This window comes from Poecilia reticulata, linkage group LG2 (genome assembly GCF_000633615.1).
Source record: "Poecilia reticulata strain Guanapo linkage group LG2, Guppy_female_1.0+MT, whole genome shotgun sequence".
NCBI classification, from domain to species: Eukaryota; Metazoa; Chordata; class Actinopteri; order Cyprinodontiformes; family Poeciliidae; genus Poecilia; species Poecilia reticulata.
The window spans coordinates 23,402,188-23,422,620 of record NC_024332.1 but is presented as its reverse complement, the minus strand read 5'-3'; the positions used below and the strand labels follow the sequence as shown (position 1 = coordinate 23,422,620).

At 41.9% G+C, this 20,433-nt stretch overlaps 1 protein-coding gene across 2 annotated transcripts in view; it reads left to right on the top strand.

Annotated features, from left to right (window-relative positions):
* The window catches only part of kcnh3 (potassium voltage-gated channel, subfamily H (eag-related), member 3), a 182,032-nt gene extending 162,311 nt beyond the window's left edge, over positions 1 to 19,721 (top strand). Inside the window, exons 11-15 of one of the 2 annotated variants that reach the window (XM_017302023.1) lie at positions 6,980 to 7,194; positions 15,594 to 15,847; positions 16,617 to 16,717; positions 16,820 to 16,872; positions 17,638 to 19,721. In XM_017302023.1, the coding sequence (XP_017157512.1) occupies positions 6,980 to 7,194; positions 15,594 to 15,847; positions 16,617 to 16,717; positions 16,820 to 16,872; positions 17,638 to 18,600 (1,586 nt within the window). In that variant the 3' untranslated portion in view covers positions 18,601 to 19,721. Of the gene's footprint in view, positions 1 to 6,979; positions 7,195 to 15,590; positions 15,848 to 16,616; positions 16,718 to 16,819; positions 16,873 to 17,637 lie in introns of both variants that reach the window. The other variant, XM_008437609.2, reaches the window with a different exon arrangement.
* The last annotated feature ends 712 nt before the right edge of the window (positions 19,722 to 20,433 follow it).

The following is a 20,433-nucleotide window of genomic DNA, read 5'->3' as shown; positions in this document are numbered from 1 at the left end:
ATTCTTTCACATATGTGCGTAAAAGATCGGAAAGCACATTTGTTCTTAGTTTAACTGTGCGCACTATTAAAACACAAAATCTCACCAAGTATTAAATAAGTATAAAACATTTTCCCTATAGAGAAATGCATCCTAATGTTAAACACACAACAAACTCATAAAAACAATCCCTTGTTGGGACATGATGACACTCAAGATGATAGAAAGTCATTCGGTTACATCGGCCCAGGTAAGGACACTGTTCTATATTCAATGAATAACTAATATTTAATATTTCCTGTTCCTTTAAGGAGTCATCCAATGAGATCCAGCAGTGTGTGCTTGTGCAGTGATGGTGGTTAGAATAATTTTACAACACCTAGTTTGGTTTCATCCAAGCAGAGCAGCCCCGACTGCTCTAATGAACATTAGGTGATGAAGGAGTGAGGAGGAGGAGGGTCTTTGTGTAAGCTAACAGGGCTAAAAGCAAGCTGCTAAAGAGCTGCAGTTGGCTCTCTGCTGCTTAAAGGCGTTATCACCCAGGTGGAGCCACACAGAAAGAGTCGCTGCTTGGTGGTTATCCTCCAGGAATCCTGTTGGATTCAGCGGCAGACGGTGCAAAGGCTGATATCGCACCTCCTAAATGATGAAAAAAAAAGGAGGTATTATTGTCTCCCTTTATAGTCTTTTTTTAGTGCAACACTTTACCGTCTCTCTGCTAAAGGACCCTTATCTGTCCGGTGTTGACGTTACATACTACTTTGATGAGTTTTTAAAACAATTTAAAATGTGTTGTGTGTTTTTTTCTGATCCAGTAAGGATCAGAATTTTACTGACTTCTTCACTAATATCTGCAGAGGAACCATCATCATGGTTCTGGCTTTACTCTGAGTAGATAGTAGTTGACCACTTTTCTTTCTCTTCAGAAGTTGATGGCTCGTTTTCAATTGGTTGGTTTCTGCTACCGGGAGTGGGACTTACCAGTTTTATTTGCACAGCAGATTTTCAAGAGGAAAATTCAACCTTCTTTGCATGATTAGACGTAAAATAAAACAATAAACAAGCAAATAATAATTAAATACATAGCAGTGATTGAAAAACAAAGACAAGTTTAGAAACAGACCACAGTTTAACATGCTGTACCGGTTTGTACCGATGCATCACGTATGATATATCAGTGCTGAATCCAATTTATACATCTCTAATAATTATTTCCATTTCTGGTGACAGTGGTCATTTTGTATGTGAACTTCTGGTTTCAACTGAGTATGCATCCATATCTTGTACATTTTTCTTTCTTTTATTGACCCTGCACGTTTCTTTTAATCATGCTGTGTGTAATAACCAACCATACAGCATCATTCCTCTTATCATGAACTTTGATGCAAAGAATTAACCAAAGTGAAACCTGCTGAGAAAAGGGCCAAAATTCTGGTTCATGTTTAATATTCAATTTAAAACAGTGCTTTACGAATGGAAATGTTCCTCTAGCTTTTAATTTCATTTACACCTGATTAAATTCTGTTTTTATTATGAGAAAAATCTTCCAAGTTAGCCAGTTCGCTGTCAGTAAGATGTCTGAAAATGAAGATTATGGAGGCAGAACAAGTGTAAGACTTCTTTAGGAGAACAATATGTTGAAAACTTTTAATTATAATAGAGATATAATAGAAGCTAGAAGTGGCTAAAATCAATCTGAGCAGGTCAGAGCTTCATAAAAACTGGAGATCAGAAATCTGTAACTACTGCATCTCTACTTAATTATTTGAAAAAAACTCACCTTTAGCCAACATTTGGTGTTGAATGTAAAATCAAGAGTAATATTGTCTCACTGAAAATAATCCAGTTGGAGGCGGTACGTTGAGACGAACTATTGCTGCCAAAACAATCATTTCTTTTGCTCTCACAGGTGGAAATCTAATTTAGTTGGGATGTGACTCAAAACCTTTGTAAGGCTAATCCAGGAAGCAGCTTCCCTCAGCCAGCGCCGTGTGGATGAGGAGCAAACAGAAACAGCAGATCAGGGAGGAGCTGAAAGGCCTTCTTATGCATTCATGGCAGGAGCAGATGTACATGTTTATACAAAGGTCAACATGGATTGGATTAATGATGAGGGCTTGTATTTCTGTGTGTGTGTGTGGTGTGTGACCAGGTTTTTAGATACTTGTGGGGACCTGTTTCTGGTCCCCATAAGGGGAAATGCTGTTTTTGGGTTATGGGTGATGATTAGTGGTAGGATGAAGGTTAGGCTGTAGAAAATGAATGGAAGTCAATGTAAAGTCCCCATAAGACATGAAAACTCGATTAGGTGTGTGTATGCATGTATGCATGTGTGTGCGTGCGTGCGTGCGTGCGTGCGTGTGTGTGTGTGTGTGTGTGTGTGTGTGTGTGTGTGTGTGTGTAATTATAAAGTGAATGAGATTTTCCTTGAAACACCAGGCCCCTCATCCTGTATTTGATCTGGATAATGACACACGCGCATCAACAGGCAGTGTGTGCTGCGGTGCAGCTGTTAATAATAAATATATGTTGCATTATTGAAACAGCATCATTATTATGAGAGAACAGCAGAGCCCAGGAGTCCATTGGCCTTCTCGGCCCGGTGGACATGCTGTTCTTCCAGGAAGGATCCACTATCCTTGGTAACCAGAACCCGACGGCGTTCTCCTTCCTCCAGTCATGCATGTCTGAATGTTTCAGCGCCACGACTCAAGCGACTTTACATGTGGTCGAACATTTTTATTTGTGCTGTTAAATATCAGTAAGTCATCAGGGACACATATCCAGCAGTTAGAGGTGATCATTTTTCCTGCTAGTTGGTTATGGTCTATGAAAGAGAGAAAACCTAAGTCATCATTTAGTCAGTGAAATGAACCAATTAAAATCTGGAAGCGCACACCAACTATCTCTGGCCATGTTGGTGCTTTTCATTTTTTTTATATGCTGTAACGTGAGTTAAAGCAGAAAATCCCCTCGACTGTCTGCCACACCTGCAACAAGACTTGGTAGCAGCAACCGCCTAGCATTTTAGTTTCCACTAGAAGGCTGTTACTGGACGCTGAAACTGAAAATGTACACAACTCCTGACCCCGGCATCCTTTCTAGAGCTGCAGGTCAGAGGTAGAATAGTGAAGCTGAAAAGAACATGGTGCTACATTTAAGTGTGGCAGGTCGAGCTCTGGGGCGTCTCTGCTCCCTCTGCCACATGACCCATGTTTGAGCAACCAGCTAGAAGCTGCTGGGGGGGTTGAATAAGAACGCGACAGCAGAAGCACTCAATGTATCCGGGTTTTTTTTTTTTTAATTTGATCAGTTAGTTGTTTAATGATATTTCCTGTTTGTATGTTTTTGGTAATGAAGCTGATTTTCAGGTGAAGGCTGAAYAGTTTTATGTCAGCTGTAGCTGTTTGAAGCCAGAATAGCTTCCATAAGCGGTGATCCAATCAACACCTGGGCTGATATTACATTAAATATTGAATTAAAGCCATGATGAAGGAGCAGGGCTTGTGATGCAACACCTCCAGCAGCCTGTCAATTTGTGCCTAAATTAACCTTTACTTTGACCATCACACTAAATCACAACAAGTATGACGCTGTGCATTACTTCAAGCTGAATTAACTGCGTGTGACACCAATGAAAACTGACCTTTTATTCTCTTACACCCCCTGCTAGCTAAGATGCATTACATCTTTTGGATATATATTAGAAAAGGCGAGGTAAGGCCGTTGTAGATAGAAACAAAGGAGTACATTTCTTCCAAAAATCTAAAAAAAAAAAAAACAGTTTTAGAAAAAACAAGTAAATTTTGGTCAAAGATTTGCAAGAGAAAAAAAATCTAATGTTTAATGATAAATCCCAGATATCTCCTAGAAAACACTTGGAAATTCCAAATTTCTCAAATTTCCATGTTTTATTTTCTTTTTAGAAAATCTCGAATATCTAAGTGTTTTCTAGCAGATTTTTTACTTTTCCAACTCAGACATTTCAAATTCAAATTTTTGAATTTCAAAAATCAAAAGTCTGCTAGAAAAAACTTAGAAATTTGAGATTAATCCTGGTGAATTTCTGGGGGAAAAAAAACTTAAGTCCTAAAAAGTCAAACATTTACCTGAAAAAGCTCATAAATGTTTAGATGAATCCCAGGATTTTTTTTTTCCGAATTTTATTTTATTTTTTTAATTTTGGAGTTTGAAAAGTAAAACAAAATTGCCAGAAAAAAACTCTAAAAATGTAAGATAAATTGCAGAAATGTTAAAGAAAAAAAATAGAAATTTCTGCGTTTCAAACATTCAAAATTTTTGAGTATGAAAAATCCAAAATTTGCCAGAAAAAAGTCAGAAAGTTGAAACTTTCAGATTTTCATACCCAGAAGTTATTTCTATCAAATTTCTGACTTTTCAAGCTATTGAATTTCCTTCTTTTTTCAGCGTTTATATGGCAGAAGAAATGTCCTCTTCCTTTCATTTCTTACTACCTACAATAGCTCTAATAGTCGTAGACGTGCCTGCGTGGGCCTGAATCTGGGAGTATTACTGTCCCGCAGTATGAACATCTCCCTGCAGCTGGTCTGCATTATATGCAATTTAACAGCAGTAGGTGTGAAAAATTGGATTAGAAATTGCACTTGAAAAGAGCAAAAGTAGAAGCATAAAAAAGAAAGAACAAACCTGACAGTGGTAATGTTCACGAGGACTAAGAGTCACTAACACTGACAAAATTAACTTCTTTGAAAGGCATTTGCTCCCCACCTTCTTCGCTCTCACCTACACTTCCCAAAACCAGACAGACGCACTGAAATGTCACTTCCTAGTAACGTTTCATCTTTATTAAGAGCAAAGCTTTCTGTCGCCACCGCCACCCATCATCTCCCTGAAAAGACAACAATAGAGGTGGTGGGGGCGGGGGTTGGGGGGGCAGTGGAGGAGCAGAAATGTGAAAAAGACAGCGAGGCAGACGGAGATTATGAAGAGCCCATTTCCTCCTCCATGTTAAGAGCAGTGGTGGGTGGGGGGGCGATGGCAGCAGGAGGATGTGGAGGAGTTCAGAGATGCTCCACTTCCTGATCCCCTCCTCTCTTTGGTTTACTGGTGTTAGTGTGCAGACACACACACACACACACACACCCCTCCTCTCCTTTACCCTCCTTTCTGTCCACCTCCGCACTCCTCCACCCCTCTGCAGTCCCTTCCCCGCCTCCTTCCATCATTTCTGTTTCCTCTCAGCTCATTTTTCTTCCTTTTTTCCCCCCATTTTTCTCTCTCTCTTTTTTTCTCAGCCCCCATGAGTCTTTTGTCAGATTTTCTTCTTTATCCCAAAACTGCGGAGGCCTTTGTCTGTTTCAAAAGGCGTCCAAATTACAGGTTCCCCTTATAGACGGCGATACATTTCTGGTAATTTTTTTTTCTTTGTGTTTTTTGACATCACTCTGTTGATCATGAATAATCCATCTGAAAACTGTGGCTATGAACCATTGATGAATTTTTTTTTCAAAAAGGCAGGAATGAAGAAACGAAGGTCTGAGCAGCAGCACTGCTATTTGCTGTCCGTGAATAACACTGTAATTCCTCCTGTTTTCTTTTGCTTTGTTTTTGTTTGTTTTTTTTACACATTTTTGAATTTACAGCGAAGGCCGAGCTGAAAAGGAATATTAACTGGATTAGTTCTGAAAATGTTTTGCATTGATCCCGTTGCAGCGAGACCCCAGAAAACAGAAGCAGATCTGTTGACTAAAATCTTTTTTTTTCCCTCTCTGCTCAGAGACGAAAGTGTCTTTACGTTTATAGAGTTATTATTTTAACAGCAGATCAAACCAAATGATGTTGTCTGATACATAAAGTTGTGCGCTGAAGAATTTCCCTCTGCTTCAAAAAAAATTGAAAAAAATAAAAATTTTGGTGCGGTGACCTTGAGAGACGGACCCAAGTGGTGAGCTGCGGCGCTGGGACGACTCTGAGCCCCGGGGCCGTCACGGCCCTCCCAGGATGCTGCATCACAGCTGCTTGGCCTCATAGTAGCCAGTCTGCAAACATCTCTAATGCCTCTTATGTGAACAAAATGCATGTAAATTATCCATCACAAATAAAGTTCAGCAGCCGTGGAGTCAGTAGAAAAAAGTTACTGTTATTCTTTGCAGGTTTATTGTTTCACCAAAGAGCTTTAAAGTTTGGTAAGATTAAAAAAACAACTAAAATTCAAACTGCACACTGTAAAAATGCAAACTCTTACCGAGTAGTTTGGGTTTAACGTCTTAGTAAGCTTGAAATAAAACTAACTCACAGGTAATTATTCAGCAAAGATGCAGGAGCTTGTTTTAAGTAAATAATTTCTTAATATGATGGTTAAAAAAAGTACTAGTTCCACTTGTAGATTATTTTATTATTTTACTTACAACAAAACATTTTTCCAATGTTTTAAGTGAAATAATCTGAGGCTTAATTATTCAATATTCAAGAGTTATTTACTTAAAACAAGCTCCTATATCTTGCTGAAAAGTCACTTGTAAGTTAGTTTTGTCTTATTTCAAATTAGACCAGAAATACTTGGTAAGATTTTGTGTTTTTGTCTTGAACCTGATGTCTGCATGAGCTGAGTGCTTGAAAACTGAGGTGAAATTCCTTGTATGTGGATCAATAAAGCTGATTCACATAAAAAAATAAAAAAATAAATAAATAAAATAACCATTCTACACTGCCTCAGCCATTATTTACACTGATGGTTGTATTTATGGCTCATATAGGAACAAAACTCCACTTTCATGGAATTGACTCCAAAATCAGCCACATTTGGCAGAACTTTCTTCCTTCGTTGAGTGAGTCTAACAGAACGTGAAATGAGTTCGTCTGCAGTGAACCAATGAATATAAAGCTTCTAGAAACGTAGACAAAGGGTCAAACATGGAACATATGAACCCCAAACAGCAGCAACGGCTCTGAAGCAAACAGACCCTTCAAAGTGAAACCAGTTTTACATCCCGCTCTTGTTCTGAACTCATTCCATCAGGCAAAGGAGACCTGATTGGTTCGGATTCTCTGACGAAGGAGCAGGTGATCAAGACGAACGCCAACGTCAAAGCGCTGACCTACTGCGACCTGCAGTACATCAGCCTGAAGGGCCTGCGCGAGGTGCTCCGCCTCTACCCGGAGTACGCGCAGAAGTTCGTCAGCGAGATCCAGCACGACCTCACCTACAACCTGCGGGAGGGCCACGGCGCCGACGTGAGTACAACCCACCCACAGAGACCACTGAGCTAACAGAGGAGCTAACACACACCCGCTTACACCCACAGTTCTTTATCCAGGCTGATGTTTTGTGTGTGTGTGGAAGCGGATGTTCAGTCCAACCGAATCTGAACAACCCAGACTCTGACTTGTTTTGTTGCCATGGATCCCAGTTACAAACAAACAGTTCAGGGGATTGTTGAACAGATCTTAAAACCAGAAGTCTGATTTAAATGAATTATAGATGTTTGCAACAATCACCTACACTGAAAAAACACAAAGTATTGTCAAGTATTGGCCTGAAGATTGATTCATTCATTTATTTATCATTATTATGAAGTTCTGTTCAGATGTCTAAGGTCATCCAATGGTAGTTCATGACCTTTGACCTTTATGTCCAGAGATTTCACCCGCGTGAATCTTTTCACATTATCATCCACTGTAGGTGTTGAAAATCCCAACTTGTTCTTCTTGGGATCGTTTTCCCTGATTGCTGCACTGTAAAAACACAAAACCTCACCAAGTGTTTCTGTCTAGTTTCCTGTGTAAAGATCTTATCACACTTGAAATAAGACAAAATCAAACTCACAAGAAACTTGTCAGCAAGATGCAGAAGCTTGTTTGAAGTCTCCAATTCCTTAATGATGAATTTTTGAAAAAAAGTACTAGTTATTATTTCACTCATAACTTGGGTAAAATATCTTATGAGTAAAATAATAGAACTACTACTAATCAATATTGTTTTGTCTTATTTCAAGTGTATTTGCACTAGAAACTAGACAGAAAATGCTTGATCAGTTCGAAACACGTTCATGTTCGTGGTGGGATTGTGATAAAATATGAAAACAGTTCAGGAGGTTTACTTATGAATGTATATCATTTGCAGCCTTTTAGGACTGCTTGACCACTATTTATAATAATTGTGTTGTAGTTTCCTTTTCCTGTATTTACTGCTCGTATTTATGACATGTGTGTAGCTAAGTCACCTTGCTTGTATAACAGATCACTCGTTTACTCAGGGACACAAGATGAAAAATAGACATTTTTCAAAATGCTAATTACTTCTTGTTGTCTCTACCAAACAAATGAAATATAACTAATGTCGGAACGTAGGAATCGACTCGGATGAATCAGAGGAATGAAAACTTGTGTTTCTGTTTAAACATATCCGTCGTAATGTGGAGGATGGATAAGAGCCGTGTCTGGCCCTCGTAACGCGGTTTGACACGTGCCTCCATTTAAAGTCCATGCCATCAAACACACACACACACACTCAACACACACACTGGATCCTCCAGCGCTGCTGCTGCAGAGGGAGAAAAACACACAGACCAGAATAGATGAGTGCTGCCGTTTGAAGCTCTCCTGCAGCTAAAAATAGAGGAGGGGGGGAAGCACGGGTTCTCCCTGACTGGCGCTCCCTCCTCAGCTGCTGCTAAGATTGGATCCTGCTCGCTAAAAATAGAGCAGCCAGTCAGGGAGAAGTTGAAGAGGAGGAAGGAGGAAGAACGTGAGCGATCTCGTTTTCTTTTCTCTGCACTGCAGTGGTTGGTTTGTCTGCAGAGAAAACGTCGCCAGCATATGTGCAATCTGCTGCACATGTATCTGGGCTCGAGGCTGCAGATGTCTGTCATATGCATGTGGAAAAAAAACAAAAACAACTGCTATTGATTACCTGAGGGAATCCTGCAGACATGTCAGGCATGCCGACAGGTGTAGAGGCTGATCCAAAAATATAACGCATTATGAAATATGAATTAAAGCTGTTAAACGTGGAGAAAAAGGGAGAATTCCACAAAAAAATAAGAAAAAATTGAGATTGAACCCAGAAAAAAAACAAAACTTGGGAATGTATGAGTTTGAAATGTTGAAAATTTGTTAGAAAAATAAACCTAAATATTGAGGTTGATCTCAAGAATTTTCTAGAAAAAAAAACAAACAAGAAAATGAGATACAAAAGCCAAAACTCTTCAACTTTTCAACCTCATAAATTTCTACGTTTTTCTAGACGATTACTGATATTACCTTCAAAGTCTCTGAGTTCTTTCTAGAAACGTTTTGACGTATCAAGCGCTGACATTTTCTTGTGTTTTCTAGAAACTTTCTGAGATAAGCCTCATAATTTCAGAGATTTCGGTGGCAGAATCGTCCTCTTCCTTTTTCCTCCACGTGGCCGCAACACACAGTCAGATGATTTGCAGTCGACGCTCGTCGAGCTCTTGGTAACAGCCTCTCCATCCGATCTCACTGTGAAATCACCAGCCGTCCACCAGCTCACATGATCTCACTTCGGCTTCTCTCCTCCTGGGCTTTTTTTTCAGTCTCTGATTGATGAACATGACAGGGAGAGTGAGATCTGCCAGCACTCACACACAGAAACATGAACAAAATCACGTTTTTTTTCCCTTCCTGCACACAAGAAATGTGTGCAGAGTTTTCATTTATCTCCACACATGCGGTTAGATCTCTGAAGAAAAAAAAAAAGAGCTCCGTACACAAACCCTCACACACACACACACACACATGGGGAACTGTACACTTATCACACCCACGCATCACACAGAGCTCCTTGGTTTCCCGCGGAGCTGCGAGCTAAGATTAGAAACAGGGAGCTAAAAATAAACCCAGCTGCCACAGAGGAGTAGGAAGAGGAGGAGGAGGAGGAAAAAAGAAACGATAGAATGCTGAGCCGGCAGGGACGGCGTGGAAGGAGTGCGAGTTGATTGGGGGAAGGAGAGATGATGGAGGGGGAGCAGTTTGGGGATCAGAGGGGCGTTGGCCGCCAGAGTCTCATCATGCAGCCGATAAAACGAGACGATGTGATGAAGGTCTGGCTGAGATCAGGGTGAGAGCCTGTTGGTTTGGCCTGTTGACGAGCAGATCTGCTAAATGAAGGAATTCTAAGCTTATTGTCATTATGGATGAGATGTTTCTGATGTTCATCAACTCAATAAACGTCCCATAAGGCACTTTGTTCATGTGAAAATTAAGAACACTATTTATGCACTGCTTGATTTGTTGATTGACAATTTTTTGTTGTTTGTTTTTTGCTTTTATTCATTCAGGTTGCCTCATTGAGATCCAAGATCTCATTTACAAGAGAAGCAATAATTCAAAACGACCAAAACTGCAACAAAACAAGCAATTATGTCATTTGACTCAACTGCATAAGCTAATACAATATGAGCTCAGACAAGAAAAACAAGAGAAACACGAGAGGCAATCGGGAGAAAATGGTCTGGTTCTGGTCTTTGGCCGACTGATTGATGCAGACAAGAGAAACAAAACATTGAAATGATGAGATGTTCTACGTAGTGGAACCATAAAGCCTAATAGTTTCAAAATTCAGTCCAAACACACAGACTGCTCCCAGGAAAACCTCTTCATTCGTCTTTATTCAAGCTGTTTATTATTTTCTCACATGTTTTCTGTCTGAACCTTTTCTGTAAAGCAGCATCGACGTTTAAAACACTGTAAATATTGTTATTTGTAAGTTTTGGTCATGTGGGCTAAAATCATTAGCTCAAAAGTACTGTGTGATTTTTTTTTTTGTCTACTTACTCAACAATTAACTGAGCATCTAAATGAAACCAATAATCAGATGTTTTCGTTGGAACGAGATCGCAGATCCAAAACTTTAAATAAAAGGCTTAATTCCTTTTTGCTTATTAGTTTGGGTTCGATTGAAGAAATCTGATCAAAGATTTCATTTTGTTCTCAGCGATAAAAACGGGATCCGTGTCCGCCTTTGTTATTTTTATTTTTTGCTGCAACAAGTTTTACCACAAGGGGCTGCACAGTGGTGCAGTTGGTAGAGCTGTTGCCTTGCAGCAAGAAGGTTCTGGGTTCGATTCCCGGTCCCGGTCTTCCTGCATGGAGTTTGCATGTTCTCCCTGTGCATGCGTGGGTTCTCTCCGGGTTCTCCGGTTTCCTCCCACAGTCGAAAAACATGACTGTTAGGTTAATTGGCCTCTCCAAATTAGGTGTGTGTGTTTGCATGGTTGTGTGTCTTGTGTGTCTCTGTGTTGCCCTGCGACAGACTGGTGACCTGTCCAGGGTGAACCCGCCTCTCGCCCAGAATGTTTGCCGGAGAGGAAGCAGGAACCCTCCCGAACCCACTGAGGGACAAGGGTGTAAAGAAAATGGATGGATGGATGGATGGATGGATGGATGGATGGATGGATGGATGGATGGATGGATGGATGGATGGATGTTTTACTACAAGCAAACGTGGATCTGGGTGCACCGAGGTGTTATGTAGAGCAAGTCAATGAGTGAATGTGCTCTTAGTTACCATGGCAACAGAAGGAAACCATAACACTTGGGAAAGACAATCACTCTGTGTTGCGTTCACGTTTTTTGGGGCAGATTTTGATTTAAATGCTCCAGTTTAGTCCTAACGGACATGAACGCGCCGTCTCTCTGCAGGACACACCACAGTGACCTTAAAAAAGCAACTTCAGCTGTCTGGGAAGGGCTCAAAGGTCATTTACAAACAAAGTTAGGTCACAGAGACCAAGGTTACTCAGGAGTGAAAAGCATTTTTTAGCCACTGATTTTTCCCTGAATGGACGTCCAGCAAACTCACCCCCAAAGTCACAACGTGCAATTGTTAGAGAAATTGTTACACACACACAAAAACTAAATTATAGTTCTATGTTATGTTGGACTCTGCAGGAGTCATTCAGTGTGTCAAATAAAAAATAAATGAACTAAGATGTTTTGTATTTGGAAGCTTTGCTTCTCTTGTTAACATCATGGCAGCAACATGTAGTTTTGTAAAGCAGCTTTGAAATCAAACACAAAACTTTAAGAGCTTTACTGCGGTTAGAGGTTGTTTCATAAAGCTCAAAAACGTCAATCTTTACACAATACTGTCCCTTTAAGAGGATTTCTTCATCCTTTGTGTTCCTCTCAGCCTGACTGCAGACTTTCACCTTCCTCTGCCTTGGTCAGAGGAAGGTGAACCCTGAGAAAAGCCTGGACCACATGGACGCTCTCTTTCTGCTCTGCGCTGACCAACAGGAGGACGTCAGCCGGATTAAAGCGCCTCGGAGCGACCGGCCTGAAACGTTTTATGAGTACAGGCTGCTGCTTCATGGCGCTGGTCTGATCACACAGCCATGGAAACAATGAAATGGCCTCAAATAGTTGAATTTTAGAGCAGGAGCTGCGTTTCTATCTGGAGGAGAACCGAGATCATCGAATCCCTGAAGCTCCTCTAGTCTGGTACAGTCCAGGTTCTGGTTCGCCTGAGCAGATGTTCCACCTGGACACTGCAAAACACTCAAAACCTTACCAAGACGTTTCTGTCTTAATTTCTAGAGCAAATTCCTTAGTACGCTCGAAATACGACAAAACTAACTTACAAGTAACTTTTCAGCAAGATACAGGAGCTTGTTCTTGTATTAAGACAATAATTGTTTAATATTGATGAGAATATATTAGTTCCACTGGAAGATTATTTCATTTATAGCACGACATTTTTTCTCTGTTAGTTTTTGTCGCAGTTCAAGTGTTATTTCAAACCAGACCATAAATATTCAGTAATATTCAGTGGTTTTTGCAGTGCAGACATGGTAATCGAGTCTCGACATGTTTACATTTATAGTTTTCATTATAAAGGTTTAAACTTTTATTAAGGAAAGAAATGAACTTTCTAACCTGCAGCAGAGCCTCAGTGGGATCAAATAATTAGATTTTCAGAAAGTACAAAAGTATGTTTCTGTGTTTAAACCGTTTACCGAGTTTCTTCATGACTTTTTCCCTCAGACGAAATCTAAAGAGCATTGTGGGATGCGGCTCTTAAAATATTTCTTAACTCTCTTTGTGATGTGAACAACCTAGAATACTGCAGTTCTTTTTCCTACCGGTGCATTTTTGAGCAACTGTGTATCATCTAAACGCATCAGGATGACGTTTCTAAAGTGCATTTTTCTGTCTACACACAGATTCTCCATTGTCTCTTTGATTTATGCAAAGCGACGTTTCAAGAAGAGCAAGAAAAGTTTAAAAGTTTAATCTGCAGTTTGTTTTGGGGGGTGGGAGAGGTTTCTAAAGAAAATTTTGATATAATGAAAAAGGAAATTAGTTTTCCTTTACTAATTAGACTTTCGCATTCAAAGCAAACAAGCTTGTTAAAGAGTGACAAGAGGAATGAACTCAAACGAAGCAGAGAGTCGTTTGAAGCGAACATCCTCAGCAGCTGAATCTCCAGACCAAATGAAACCATGTGCTCGGGCTTCAAAATCACCAAATATTATCGAGTGTTTTGTCTCATTTTCAATGCAAATATCTTAGTACACTTGAAATAAGAGAGTATTGGCTTACAGGCAGTTTTTTTTTTTCACTTAAAGTTTTAAGTGAAAAATCTGCCAGTGGAACTGATACTCTTTAAAATCAACATTAAGGAATGATTTACTTAAAGCCCCACTTCTCTATTACGGAGGCCCATAGGGGACATGGTGGGGTTTTTTTTTTTTTTTTTTTTTTTTTTTTTTTGCGTTTCCTCGCAATACGCTTACTGCAGTATTTGCTGGTCTATTTTGTACACAGTCACAAATGTCACTTTAACATTTCAAATACATGCACATTTAAAGAGGCTCTGTGAAAACGTGTTAATTATTAACTCCTTGGTACAAAAAACCTGATTGAAAATCGATTCATCAACTGCATGTTCATGTCTGTCCGTATGTGGTTGAGATGGAACTGCGCATGAAAACCAACAACCATTCAGACCAAAGCAATAGAGACACAATCAAACCTGTCAGATGACTTTATTACCCCACGACAATAACTCACAAATAGTCCAAGTAGTTTGGATGGATTTTTTTTTCCTCTTTCCAATGGAAAGTTTCTGTTTATATCATCGGTTTGTGATGCATTTCTGTCCTAAAGGAAGACATATAAAACTTCAGATATATCACAAGATATCATACATGGACAAACCTCACGAAAGCCTTATGTAATAGCAGAAAGTACAATGGCCACTGGAAGAAAGGCCTACAGTATTCAATTATACCGCACAAACTGATTAATGCATTAATGCGAGGGAACGCAAAAGAGAAAATCCCCGTACGGGGCTCCGTACTCTACATTACTAAAACATTTCTTGTAAGTTAGTTTTTGTCTTATTTCATGTGCTTTTGCACTAGGAACTAGACAGAAATACTGGGGGAGATTTTGTTTTTTTACAGTGCAGCATTCAGGTAAAACAATCCCAATAAGAACAATTTCGAAGACCTACAGTGGATCCTAATGTAGAATATTCAGTTGGGTGAAATCTCCGGGCATAAAGGAACTACAGCTGGACGACTTTAGACATCTGGACAGCACTTCATCATCCATCCATCCATCCAGTCTGCCATCACTCCTCTACCTGACACAGAGATAGTTTTAATGGCCTGAGGCAGAGACCGAGCCTCCCACCCACTTCGTCATCCCACTGTGATCGATAGAACCACATGGGTTCCAGGGCAGCTCAGCAAAACACTCCTCACGCTTCACCCATCCATCTACAAGTGTAACCTGACACTGCGCTGAACGTCAGCGAACAGAATTTAAATTGCATTTTTTTTTATTTCTGTTTATTGTAGACTTTGAACAAGCGTTTTGTCTACAACTGAACCGAACACTGTCGAACCTGAACGACGGCCAAAACAACAGAGCTGATAAAAGTAAAAACCTTTTTTTAAAAAAAGAAATAAAGGGAAAATAGGAACGGAGTGCACACTTTGTCCAGCTTGTTCACTACAAAAACACAAAATCACACCAACTAGATTTGTTTAGTTTCCACTAAAAATGTCTTATCACACCAAACTAACTTACACGTAACTCTTCAGCAAGACATGGGAGCTTGTTTTAAGACAATAATCCCTCAATATTGATGAAAAGCACTTCTTTCCACTGGCAGATTATTTCACTTATCACTTGGGAAAAACATAATTAAAAGTGAATTTATGTGCCAATGGAACTAGTAGTTTTTCATCAATATTCAGAAATTATTGACTCGTATTTCTTGTAGAAAAGTTTCTTATGTTTCGTCTTATTTCAAGTGTTGTAAGATATTTGCAGGAAACCAAAAACACTTGGAAAGAGTTTGTGTTTCTGCAGTGAACAAATTTGGAGTTTTTATTTGCAACAGCGGCTTAAACAAATCATCACAGACAAACTCTTGTGTTTGCCCGACACCTACTGGTGAAGCTGAGACACTGCAGTCTGTTCTCCTTCAGCTCAGCTCAGTCTGATGGTTCAAAATTCAAATTCTAAATATACTTTATTGATCCCCAAGGGAAGTTCAACGCTCACATTCATTCAAAATTCCTCAAAGAGTTTTTGTTACTGCCGATTATGTTGGGAGGCGAGTTCTGACCTCTGACCCTGCTATGTGTCAGAAGGACTGGGAGAGCAACGGCGGCCTGGTGAAGAAGCTGCCGTCCATCCGTGAGGACGAGGAGGGCGACGAGGAGCAGAGCTCCGTGTCCCGGGCTCCCCGCTCGCCGCTGCATCTCAGCAGGGGCCTCAGCTCCCCGCTGCGCTCCCCCCTCCTGGCTCCGCGGCCCTTCAGGGCCCCCACCGAGCACTCACGGCCCTCCACCCTGCAGATACCAGTGGTTAGCTTCTGCAGCGCTCCACCCGAGCTCAGCCCCAGGTAACACACACACACACCTAAACACATGCATGCACACGCACACACACACACGCGCTCTCTCTGTAGGTGCACACTGTAATCATAAAACGGGTAATGACACAACCTCTGAGCCACAGAAAGAAACTGCAGTGGACTCTGCTGCAATCGGTGTCTGGGTGCCATGGCAACCGGTAGATTACATAGCTGGTGGGTCATATGGGACCTGCTGCTGTGTGCAGGGTTTCCTACTGCAGCTGAATGGTTTGCATGGATGTGTGAGACCCGAGCAGAAGACGGGGAGAGGCGGCGCAGTGATTGCTGTCCGTTCAGACCGGATTGACGTTCTGACCACGTACCGAGGCCGATGGAGAGAACGGAAAAAGATGCATGCACATTTCTGCAAAAAAGCAGATGTTCTGAGACTCATCAAAGAAATTTCTTGAAAGAACAAGGGAATTTCTGAGCTTCAAAAGTCAAAAATTAGCAAGAAAAAACCCTCCAAATTTGACAATCTAAGAAAATTTCAAGAAAGAATTTGAAATGTAAAAAATCTTCAACTTTTGACACTCTGGAAAGTTTTAAAAGTCAAAAATGTTCGACTTCAGAAAATCTCAGACATTTCCAAGTTGTTTTTTTTGTTCTTTTTTTTTTTTCTGGAAAATTTCAGAGATTCATCTCAAAGTTTCTTTTGAGTCTTTTGGTGGAAGTGTACTCCTCCTATCTGCAGTGGCCGCCGCGCCGTCATGCCTTCGTCATGCTTCTGACCTTTAACCCTTTCTGTCCTGCAAAGATTCGTGGACGGCATCGAAACGGAGAGCATTTCCACCTCCTCACAGAAGTTTGAGTTCAGTCCCAGCCTGTCACATGCAGCTCCACCTTACCCGTACGCAGGTAAAACACACACACACACACACTTACCCCATCTATGGAGTGTGTTCTCTTCCTTTCCTGGGAGCTTAATATGGAAGCCTTGAATATTCCCGCTGTCTGCAGGGATGCGTGAGCACTCTGAGATCAAGCAGAGCGTGACGAAGCTGACAGAGGAGGTAAGTTCTGACCTGACGCATCATGACTGTCGCATTTTTCCTGCCGACTGAGATTTTTAGCCCAGGATTGTAATTTTCATCCCATCCTATAAAATTAACGCCGACTCGGGTCATATTCAGTTTAGTTTACTCATATTGTAATAATTCACAACAAATGTCATCATTTGTAAACTGGTGCATTTCATAGCCACCCATGATGACTCCTGACAGGTAGCGGATGCTGATGCATGTAATGTGAACAATGCAGGTGGATGTTTTTAATGTTTGATCTGGAACAAACTTCCACAAAAACCACTGAGTTCCTTTAATCCAGGCTGAAAACCCTGGTAAGGAAAACCTGATGACCCATAATCACTGGAATATCGACCAACATATTTGATATGTATTGATGATTTGGATCAAATGTATTGGTTTTGTTGCTGGTTTCTCATTTGGTGACTGTGTGATGTCTTTATGATTTCTTATTTTTTGTGTTTTTATGACATAAAGAACTTTAGACTGTTGCTAAAACTTGCTTTTGACATGATTTTTTTGACTGATTGATTAAACTGATAATTGTCTGAAAAGCTTAAAGTGATTTTATCGTAGCTCCTTTTATCCGTCGTCAGGCAAACAATTCTACGTCAACGTTCAGGTGAGGTTCTGGGTCTTAGGCTGGAATCGGTACCGGGTAACAGGACTGACAGAGTTCTTTAATGAAGTGATGTGATGCAGCATCGTGATGATGTGACCGTCTGGTTGCGTCTCTGTCTCCTCCTCTCCCAGATGAACTCTCTGTCTAAACAAGTGTCCAACCTCAGCCAGGAGCTGCGGGAAATGGCGTGCCTGCTGAAGCCCCTCCTCCAGGCGGCCCCGCAGCCAATCCTGATGAGCGCAGTGCCAAACCTGGCCCCGCCTCAGGGCAGTGCCAACCAGCTGCTGTCCAGCCCCTGGTTCCCGGCGGTGGCGCCGGCGGTGGCGCCCGCAGCAGCGTCGCGTTCCCCCCAGAGAGAAGACGCCGACTCCCTGTTGGACAGCGGCGACCCGGAGGGCGAGGGTTTGCAGCGATGCCTTCTCCCGACTCATCACTCACCAAAAAGGCCTGATTCCTCTCCATCAGCATCAGCACAGCGCCCAGCCAGCCCCCTGGCAACCGGCTCAAGCTTCCCGTCATCGAAGGCAGAAGCTCTGCAGGGGTCCCCGGTGTGCCAAAGCCCCCAGGTGTCCCCCAGCAACGGGATCCTCCTGCCGTCCCTGGAGGACCAGCCTGCTCTGCGCTCCAGCACCCCTTCGCTGTCGCTGTCCTTCTCCGTCTCCCTCTCCTCCTCGCAGTCTTTCTCTCCTTGCCCGTCGCGGCCCACCAGCTGTGGCAGCAGAGGCCTGCTCCCCCCGCCGCCCTCTCAGGACACACCCCCTCCCCTGTCGTCCCACCGCTCGGCTCCCTCGTCCGTCTCCTCGTCTCCCGGGGGTCGCCGGCTGAGGCCTTCCCTGTCCATCCCCTTCGCGTCCACCGCAGCGCCCGTCCGTCCCTCCACCCTGTCCCTGCCCGTGTCTCTGGACTTTGGGAGCTCAGCGAAGCGAGACGCTCACACTCCGGCGAGGTGCAATCTGCAGAGACGCCACGAGGAGGCCAGAGCCGCTGCCGGTCCGCAGGAGGTGGAGATGGAGGAGTGGGGGCGGCGGGGAGAAGAGAGCAAAACCTCCATGGAGGATCTCAGCTTCATCGACGAGGACGATCCTGGGCTATAGGCAGGTTTCTGCTGCGTGATGCAGCCGTGAACAAAGCAGTCGGTGCAGCAGCAAGCTGGTCCGTCTCAGACAGGAAGCCTGGGATGCTTGGGAGGCTTCCTGTCTACGCTAACAGTCTATCACTCACCGGATCGCCCACCGATTATTAGCGACACAAATCCTGCAGAACTGCGGCGAGTCGATGCCTTCAGCTCCTGACACGCAGCACCAGACAGCATTCCTCTGTCTCTCTCTCACCCTCTCCCATCTGATATCGGTTTTATTTTTTAAATACTAAGATGTCTCCCCCTGCAGAGGCACGGACAAACACACACATCCCCCAACTGATGGGTGCGAGTCGGCACAGCAGGGCCTGGAATGTAAAGTCGCTCATTCTCACTCCAGATTTTATTTTCTAAAGGAAGGCAATCATCTGCCCCAAACACACACACACACACACACACACAGATGCACACCCACATGCCACTCATTTCCCTGCAGCAGCAAGGCCTGGTTCTCTCATGGTGTAATTAAAGTACTCTGTAGCTTTGGGCTCAATGCCAAAGAGAAAAACAAAACCACAGTTTAGGTCCTAAAACGCTCCATAAGCTGCTTCTCAACAAGCTAAACTCGGAAACTTTATTTAAGTTAGGAATTTCAGTTCTCAAGCGAAACATGTATTTTATAGATTCAATATATATACTATATTATAAATGTTTGTGTTGTTTTGATGACGATGGCTTACAGCAAAAGAAAACTCCTAATCAAACCGGCATAGAAAATGGTTTTAATGCAGAGATGCACTCTATACTTTAGTATGTAATCCCGCACCAGTGCATTGTGGGATGGAGGTAGAGCTGAGGCACAACTAAATAATACATATATTATGATAGACGCGTGATCAATATCAATAGATAACACTTCTGACAGAATGTTCAATAATTAAACCGAACTCATTTCCAGAACCAAACGGCATTCTGGGAGATGTAGGCAGAGGAAAGGCTTGAGCCGCTCAACCTCTCATGGCTCAATATGCTAGTATGGTGGCATCAACTAGCTCACTTATTGGTTGCCTAGCAACAACATCTTCAGCAGCTTGCGCAGCAGCAGTTTCAGGTTTTGCGACTCTGCTTAAACCTGCTTAAAATAAAAAACGATGGCATGGAGTGAAAGGAGAAAATGAGTACAACAGGTGCAGCATGTAACTTTTATAAAAATATATATACATGTCTTTTTATATTTGTTAAAACTGTCACCATATCATGGCATTATGTTATGAGAAAGATAATCTGAAAAGATCAATCTCCTCTCTGAGCTATTATTGCCATCTGAAGAAACAACCAATCAGAGCCAGGAGGCGGGTCTTAGAGCTGTCAATCAGTTTCATGTACTCGCTGCTCAATGTGCTTATGGCGGCAAAACAACTTACCATTACAACTGATGGAAAGCAAGGGGGAGAAGCGCCTCATGGTGGGGTGATTGACAGCGCTAAGACCTCCTGGCTCTGATTGGTTGTTTCTAGTTGGTACTGAGAGGAGTTCGATTTTTCTTCACAGATTATCTGTAACGTATTGTCCAAACATGGTGACAGTTTAAACAAATATGTGAAAATATATCTCTTAAAACAGGAAAAGCCACCACACATCCAAAAATCCCTTTTTTTCTATTGCTCTATACTTCATTTTAGGGTTTGTTTTGTTTTTTAGCTGTAGGCCACAATTATCAAAATGAACTCAAAACGTCACCATGAATAGTTTCTGTTCTTGAAATAAACTGCTAAAATAAACCAAACCATTTAATGCCATTTTCATGTACTGAGCTGCATCTGTAGTTTTCAAGCCGAGCACATTCAGA